This window comes from Fragaria vesca, linkage group LG5 (genome assembly GCF_000184155.1).
Source record: "Fragaria vesca subsp. vesca linkage group LG5, FraVesHawaii_1.0, whole genome shotgun sequence".
NCBI lineage: Eukaryota > Viridiplantae > Streptophyta > Magnoliopsida > Rosales > Rosaceae > Fragaria > Fragaria vesca.
In genome coordinates this window covers 4,436,244-4,444,461 of record NC_020495.1, presented here as the reverse complement: position 1 = coordinate 4,444,461, position 8,218 = coordinate 4,436,244, and the positions used below count along the sequence as shown (strand labels likewise).

Below are 8,218 nucleotides of genomic sequence, written 5' to 3'. Positions count from 1 at the left end.
GTTTTAAAAGTGCTACCAAGATAAAATTTATTAATTTCTAGTGTTTTTAGTGACAACTACTTTTAAAAGTAACATTCAAGTTGATGCTAAAAGTTGCTGTCAGTGACTTATAATTTTAAAAAAAATTAAAAAAAATCATTTCATTTACCAAACACTATAAAATCTAAAAGTTCTGATAAAAACTGATTTTTTTTAAAAGCGAAGCTGTACCAAACTAGACTTAAATTAGTTGAAAATTTGTAGAGATGAGCATGTCATATACATCTAGATATTGACTGGCTATGATCGAAAAATCGAAAAATGTGACCGAAAAGTGAGAAAAATAAGGACCTACGCACTCAAAGCGAAGCCTTGCTCTGGATAGGAATTGTGTGTGTGTGTGTGATTTAATTAGTTTGTGTAAATAGTAGTTCATATAGTGCCCATATACGCAATTGTAGATCACGACTTGGCCAATGAAAGTTGGTAGGAATGACACGGCACTTGCTTAAGTTCGAGCTCCAACATTCACAAGTCCCTTATTTATATATTGTTGAATACTGAGGATCTAGGGAATTGTCATACCCCGGTCCCGACGTCGGTGAGTTTTAAGTATCGAACGCTGATTCCGAGATGCGAGTGTTACAATGCGAAACGTAAACAAAAACACCATCTTCTAGGCTCTTCACTGTAGGCTTGTCTAACCTTTGTCGTGCCAACAAGAAGCCATGTCAAAAGCAGCTATGAAGAAGTGAAGACCCAAACCAAATCGAACTGACCCGATATGATATGCGCACAACCCCCGGCACTACCCACTCGCCATCAACAAACAACCACACATCCCACTGGAGCTACTCTGTCGCCGCCCTCCTTCCAACTTACTAGTGCTGCTCTTCCCCGATAAGCCCAACAAGAAAACTGAACGGAGTAACCATCACCCCAAAACCTTCAGACCAATAAGCAGTTTTTCAGTTATCTTATTCTCGACAACTGTTTTGCAGAAGAATATCCTTGAGCTTCTCTTCTAAGTTTTGGCCAATTAAGTGATCAATTATCATCCTTGACATCGATACCACACTTCCAAGACTCTAGTTGCTTTATTTAAGCTCGAATTTCGCATTGGTTACTTCACAAAGTACTAAAGAAAAGAACAAAGTTAACTTTTTTATTTTAGTAAAAAAAAAAAAAACCAATTAAAAATGCAAGGCTTTAAACTGTACGTTGTCACATAAAATGCTCATATCAGTGACCCTTCTTAGGTTTAGGCTGACATAGAAACGCCCCACGTGACGGTTCGTTGAGCACACCAATAAACTTTCATAAACATTTAAATGTGTTATGAAACTGTCTTTAGTTATTATTCTATTAAAACACCCACTTGTATGTGCACTGACTGGTCTGCACTACCAGCCACCTACGTGGTGCATTTGCCAGACATAAGAATTGCTCAATGCAAACTGCTATACCTAAGTGGCTCAATTTCAACAGCCAAGAATTTTCATCAATTGCTGCTTATAGGTTGACCGTAAAACAATTATCTATTTCTGTAAACTGTTCATGTAGTTGTCCGCATAAGCAAATAATATTTTGAAGAAAAAAAGAGCATATAAGATAATTTTTGATACAATATCATTGAAAATATAGTTTCACAAATATTTAGTTTTGATAGGCCCGCATTGACTATCCATCCAAGTGCATTAGCAAATTAGTCACACAATCACACAGTTCACACTAATGGCCATGTCTGCCCAGCTACACACAAAATGATCGAATGCATACATATATACAATAACCTGCATGGCATCTTTAAGTACTTTCATTACAATACAGAATATACCACACTACAAAAACTTTCACATTCGGAATCACCCCAGTTTAGCCACTCTAAGGAAGCCTGAAATTTGGAAGAGTGCAAATTGATGAACAAGTTTCATTCCAGTCATGAAAAACATATATGCATGACTTCTCGGATATGAAGACAACAAGGCGGCAAGCTCCCTCACCCAAGTTTGAGAAATAGAGTGTCGCCGCCAGAGACATGATCGAGGGAAGAACCAGAAGAAAAGCAGCTGCTGGGGTAAGTGTCACACTCCGATACCAAACCTTCTTCAGCAGGCGAGATATCTGACTTAAAGGCGACACCATTTCCATTGGACAACATCCTTATCTGTACGTAGGTAATTAGAGCAAAACTCCATATTTACTCGCCTTTGGAATCAAGACAATGACCCTATCTAGTAATAATATAAAAGAATCATATTAGGTATTATCACTTGCCTCCTGCCTCAATTGGTTATTTGCTAGTTCCAACTCAGCTCCCTGCAATTATGTATAACACGTAAAATAACTGATAAATAAAAAAGATATCATACTAATTTTTTTTTAAATATAGTTTTTTCACTACCAACCCTGTTATTATTCATTCATTGAAATAAAAAAAAAACCCCGCTATTATTTGAACTTGCAATTGCTAACCTTTGCCTCAAGTGCTAAGATTTCACCGATAATATTTTCTTCCTGAAATGAATGGAAAATTGTTATTTTTATGTAATAACTATATACATATATAATAATACAAATAAGCGCCAAAATACATAAATCAGATGAATTTGTATGTACTATTCACACATACCTTAGTTTGAAGCACACGGTTAAGACTTCCATCAATCTTTGTCTCCAATCTCTGCAACTCATCTATGTTCAGCCCTTCTAGATCCTCTCCATTCATCTGCCTGTTGTGACGATGCAAAAGACATACAGTCCAAATGTTTGATCTATAACATCAAAAAAAAAAAACTTGTACGTATATATTGACATCCACATCTTATAAATCATTAAAGGTCAACTAAAAAACCTTAGCACACGGCTCTTGTCCGCAATTTCGTTACTCAACTTGATGCAATCATGCTAACATGAGAAAACACAAACGTCATTTATAACACTAATATGACGTGAAATATATTACTGCTTAAAAATTAAAACACACAAAATTAAAAACAAGTGAATCAAGCATAATTTTTCCTTAAAAGAACATTTTATAACTCTAATGCCCCTGTTGTATGTATCAACTGAGATTTTCGTTTCCCAGAATTCAACTGCATTGATGAATAAATTATAATCACCTGGAGATCAAGAGATGACTGGTCCAGGTTTCCCTCATCGCCCGTCTGCGATTCATACCTCGTGATGACATCCTTCGTACTTGACAGAACAAAATTAACCACTTAATCAGTAAGAAAGTTCTCTAATTACAAAAATCGATCTTCATATCAATTGAAATTAATTCTCACAAATGTGATTTGTTATATATGGTTCATTTTATTTTCCACGATCCTGATATTGGCATGTTTATCCCACCTTTATTTTACATGCAGTTGAATAAAAATTACAAATTATATGAATCAAATTACAACATTGAGAACATTTTACTGAAGGACCTTTCGCAATAGAGTGGTGATACAACACCACCCTACACTCCACCATAAAAATGACGCCTTAAGGCCGTGTATGTTAAGCCTCCTACCATCTCTGAAGACATACCTAAAACCAGTAAAGTGCACTCGGTGGACACCAAACTGCAATTTACTACCCAATCTCTAAATCACATGTCACCGCATAAAGCGATACATCGGTGAAGGGAGGACAAAACATGAATTCATGATCAGAGACGGCCTATTTCTTAGACTTCCCTACATGCAAAATCTTTGATTAAGCATCCTACTCGTAAGCTTTTTTTTATTGTTTTTTTTAATTTTTTTTTTTATTCTTTTACGGTTTTAGCTACTTACACATGTTATGACTTTGATCAAGCACCCTACTCATAAAGTTTTTTTTTTCTTTTACAGTTTTAGCTACTTACACATGTTATGACTTTGAAGATAACACAACATAAACAAATATAGATTACGAAGCAAAACATATTATCTCTCCAGCAATTCAACTACGTACATGTAGTAAAAAATGGTTTTTTAAATTGCAAGTCCAAGTCACAATATGAACTCCGCAACCTAAAGGGGTGTTAATTTATTAAACCTCAATAGGAATGAGAGAGAAGAGAAATTGGAGAGAGAATGAATCATTATTATCATGTCACCGCATACAGCGGTATGTTGATAAAGGGAGGACAAAAACGTGAATTCATGATCAGACACTGGGTATTTCTTAGACTTCACCCTTATAGGCAGAATCTTCGATCAAGCACCCTACTCATAAGCTGTTTTTTTTCTTTTGCATATGTTTTGACTTTGGAGAAAACGCAACATAATTAAATTATAGATTACGAAACAAAACCTATCATCGCTCCAGCAATTCAACTACGTACGTATATGTAGTAAAAAAATGGCTTTTTTATATTGCAAGTCCTAGTCAACAATATATGGACTCTGCTACTCAAGAGGTTCTTAATTTACTAAACTTTAATGGGATTAAGAATGAATCATTCTTATTGAACGTTTTTCTTTTTTCTTATTGCACGTTTACTTGTTTAAGAAATAAAGAATCACAATAGAAATAAAAATTGATTACAACATACCTTTTTGACTAATGGGTTTTTGTGCTTTTTTTTTTTAGTAGAAAAAAACAACAATTACAAAGTGGTGCCTAAGGCATCTAAACTGCATAGTCTAACAGGAGGGCCTTATTGGCCTGAGAAGGTAAGCTATTATACCACACTGTAGGACTTGAGAGTGACCAATTAATGTGAGAGCTTTAGCTAGAGGGTTTTTGTGTTTGGTTGTTTAAGTGTACATAAATTTATGAGGTCATTTGGAAGATTTTTGATTCACCCAGGATGGGAATCAATACTAACTCCCCTAGAGAATGAAAATAAGGGAATGAGTCCTGAGTGGACCCACACAATTTTGATTTCTCTACACGTAATCATCCAAAAGAAATTCGATAGAGATTTTTCTATTTTTATTTTAAAAATTCGATACAAAATATGATTTATATATAGATATCATAATTTTAAACTGTAAAAATAAAATATTAAAATAGAACTAAATTTCGATTCACAAAGATAGAAGGAAATTTAAATAAATTTACGAAATTGATAAATGGTATAAAAGCCTAATTTGGTATGATTATTAACTTGGTCATTATTATTAATAAATTAATTAAATTTGGTATATACGCATCCATATTAAAGGGTAAGAAAATATTTCATATTAGTATGTAGCATCTATTAATTATTAAGGTTAAGATTATATTTTTATATAAGAATGAAATGACATGATTTATTAAATTGATGATGTGTCTATGTGACATGACATGCCATATAAGATTAAGGCCATAAATCTTAAACCTTATTAAGGCCCTCTAACACTACCTTAATGAAAACTAGTTGAAGACTTCTTAGGTGGATTTGTTATAAACGATTTTTTATGAAAAAGAGAAAAGTAGGTGGATTTTCTAGTTTTAGAAGACATGAAGTTATCCCAATTATATAACAGACGAATATACCAGCATCATGCTTATTCTTTTCTATCAAAACGTACAGCTCTTTTCTGAACTTCAGTACTATAATATGTATGTTCCATCAAGTAAAAGCAAACATAAGTTTAATTAAATCTTATTCCACAATTTACATTGCTACAATACACTCTCACCCTCCCTCTTTTTTCAAATCTTTCCCCTCACGCATGCTTACAGATGTTATGAACAAATGTTTGTACTCTTTTCATTAGACATGTTGTGAAAGTTTTTTTCCAGACCAATAAACCAATCACGCATAAAAAAATATTAATAACTATGAAAACTTTGAAGGAGTACTTGGATCCCGTCACAAACTAAAGGGATTTGGTTAACCACACATCAACTCAAGCTTTCATATTACTGGGTCCCAACTAAAACTCATGGTCCAGTGTCATATATCTACTTATCATACTAATTTAGCGATACTAGTGGCCTAACTCCTAATAAGTGCTATGCTGAGACTTGTTCATTAGAGCAAACTCAATCAAATGAATCAATTCATGGCAAAAACTAGTGTACAAGTATTTATATGTTTATATGCATGCAAAGTCATGCTAGCTCCACCGCTATTGCATGCCAGCTGAAAGGCTTCAAGCTTCTATGATGTGATCCAACTGATCATAAAGTCATGCACTTGCCTAGTAAGAAAACCTCAAATCACATCACATAATGTCTACTATGCTAATTGCTATTGGGAAGATGTCCCTGTAAATCGTCACCACTTTAATTTAGGGGGCCGGGGGAATGTGCTTTAGGTGTGCAGGAAATCAGGGAGAGACGTCTGATCGAGATGTGCTTTTTAGATACCAGTCAAACAGCTGGATCATTCTCCAAGATATATGTGCTTTTTAGATACCAGTCAAACAGCTGGATCATTCTTAAAAATATATATTGAGCAAATTATTATATTTAAATGGAAAGTGAAATCCACACATCTTAAATTATAATCCACACACATATTTTCTTTTTTTAGTAACTTAAATTTTGTCTTTAGTGACTTAAATTTTATCTTAATATAAGAATGATTACTAAAAATAAAAATTAAATGTGTGAATTATATTTAAGATGTGTGAATTTCATATCTCATCTAAATGCATAATGACTAAAACTGATAGTCTTACAAAAACATAGAATTCTCTAGTCAAGAACTTACTCATATGATTTTAAAGATATAATCTTATATGATCTATGTCGGTCATTGATATGTGAAAGGTTGGAGCATTAAATTTGAACTACATGCAATGATCAACTAGGTTACTTATCGATCGATCATACTAGACACACATATCTTTCCAATTGAAGGGAGCAAAATTTTCATGTAATCAATAAGAGTACAGAACAATCATGTCATCATCAACATTCCACACTCAAACTAGGTAACTACCACGTGATTAATCGTGTTCAATTTGTCATACCCAATAACACAATCAATTATATATATGGCACTAAATCTATACACTACTACCTGAAACGGTGAAACCATGAAATTTTCCACACGGAGGTCTCCTCCTCTTTATATATTACCTCTCACATATACGTATTTGTTATATTCAGTTTTCAAGTAAGAAAAGTACTAAGAAGAAGGTTGATCAGTACCTGGAGCTGGAGGACTCACAGAGCTTGCCAGTAGCAGAAAATATGATGACAGAAAACTCACAATCACAGAGAACTGAAAGCTCTCTAGCTTTCTTCAGAAGCCCTCTTCTCCTCTTCGAATACGTCACTTGCCTCGCCGGCAAGTTGTCAATCTTTTCGATCTTTATCTTCTTGCTCGCCGGCTTCACCATATCTTGCTAGCAGCTCCGATCCTTAATGTTCCATCAAAAATCAAACCAACCACTGTCAACAATAACGGAATATATAGATTTCAAAGAACTGGGATCATTTTAATTTTAATTATTTCAGCCAAAAACCCTAGCCAGCAACCAGATCTAAGTAACTAAGTCAAGAAAACCCAGAAAATTAAAATCACAGACCCTCTATATATGTATGCGATTGCTTGAAAACTAAAGATATAAAAACGGATCACAAAATTAATCCAACAATTTTGATTTAAAGTTATTGAGGTTTGTCTCCTCTTTTGCTTACCTAATCAACGTGAGGAACCCAAGTTGGAGCAGAAGCAGCACTAGGTTTGGTGGCTGTTCTAAGAATGGAAACGATTTTTTCCCATTTATGGTAAAATAGAAACGTCAAATATTTCTTCATTATCTTTCCCCTAGATATTTGGCATATTCTATCCTGTTTGTTTGTTTGGGAAACAACTGGCCCGAACCCCCCTTTTTACCTTCTGATATTTTGCCTGGCTATTATAGTAAATTTGCAACCCTCTGGCCCATAATTTCATCTTCAATAGTGTTCACATGGTCATTATTGACTAAATAAATCATAGTTAATCACATTTGGATGTAAATTTAAGGATGAAAAATATTATTTTAAAATTAAATTATTTTGTTTTTCACTTTTAAAATACATCTAATGGTAATTGATCATAATTTTTTTGTCACTAAGTAATTTTTTTGTCACCAGGCAAAATATCAGAAGGTAAAAAAGAGGGGGGGGGACGATATGAACACTACTAAAAATGAAATTATGAGTCATAGGGTTGGAAATTTACTATAATAACCGGGCAAAATATCAGAAGGTAAAAAGAGAGGGGGGGGGACGATATGAACACTACTAAAAATGAAATTATGAGTCATAGGGTTGGAAATTTACTATAATAACCAGGCAAAATATCAGAAGGTAAAAAAGAGGGGGGGGGGGC

General features: G+C 34.0%; 1 protein-coding gene across 1 annotated transcript; it reads right to left on the bottom strand.

The window, feature by feature from the left end:
- Window positions 1-1,689: 1,689 nt before the first annotated feature.
- Window positions 1,690-7,645, bottom strand: LOC101293783 (MADS-box protein SVP-like). Its single transcript, XM_004299036.1, has 9 exons — window positions 7,540-7,645; window positions 7,048-7,259; window positions 3,102-3,180; window positions 2,834-2,886; window positions 2,612-2,711; window positions 2,455-2,496; window positions 2,257-2,298; window positions 1,983-2,146; window positions 1,690-1,873 (listed from the first exon to the last, which is right to left on the bottom strand). The coding sequence occupies exons 2-9, from the start codon at window positions 7,236-7,238 to the stop codon at window positions 1,864-1,866; spliced, it is 681 nt and encodes a 226-aa protein (XP_004299084.1). The 5' UTR covers window positions 7,239-7,259; window positions 7,540-7,645; the 3' UTR covers window positions 1,690-1,863.
- Window positions 7,646-8,218: the final 573 nt, after the last annotated feature.

Bases quoted from the DNA above. Each gene is read 5' to 3' on its own strand.
- LOC101293783 (XM_004299036.1), bottom strand. From the start codon at position 7,238: ATGGTGAAGCCGGCGAGCAAGAAGATAAAGATCGAAAAGATTGACAAC. The intron at 3,181-7,047 runs GTACTGATCAAC...TGTTCTGTCAAG, and splicing joins TGTGAGTCCTCCAGCTCCAG to TACGAAGGATGTCATCACGA. The intron at 2,147-2,256 runs GCAAGTGATAAT...ACCTACGTACAG, and splicing joins ATAACCAATTGAGGCAGGAG to ATAAGGATGTTGTCCAATGG.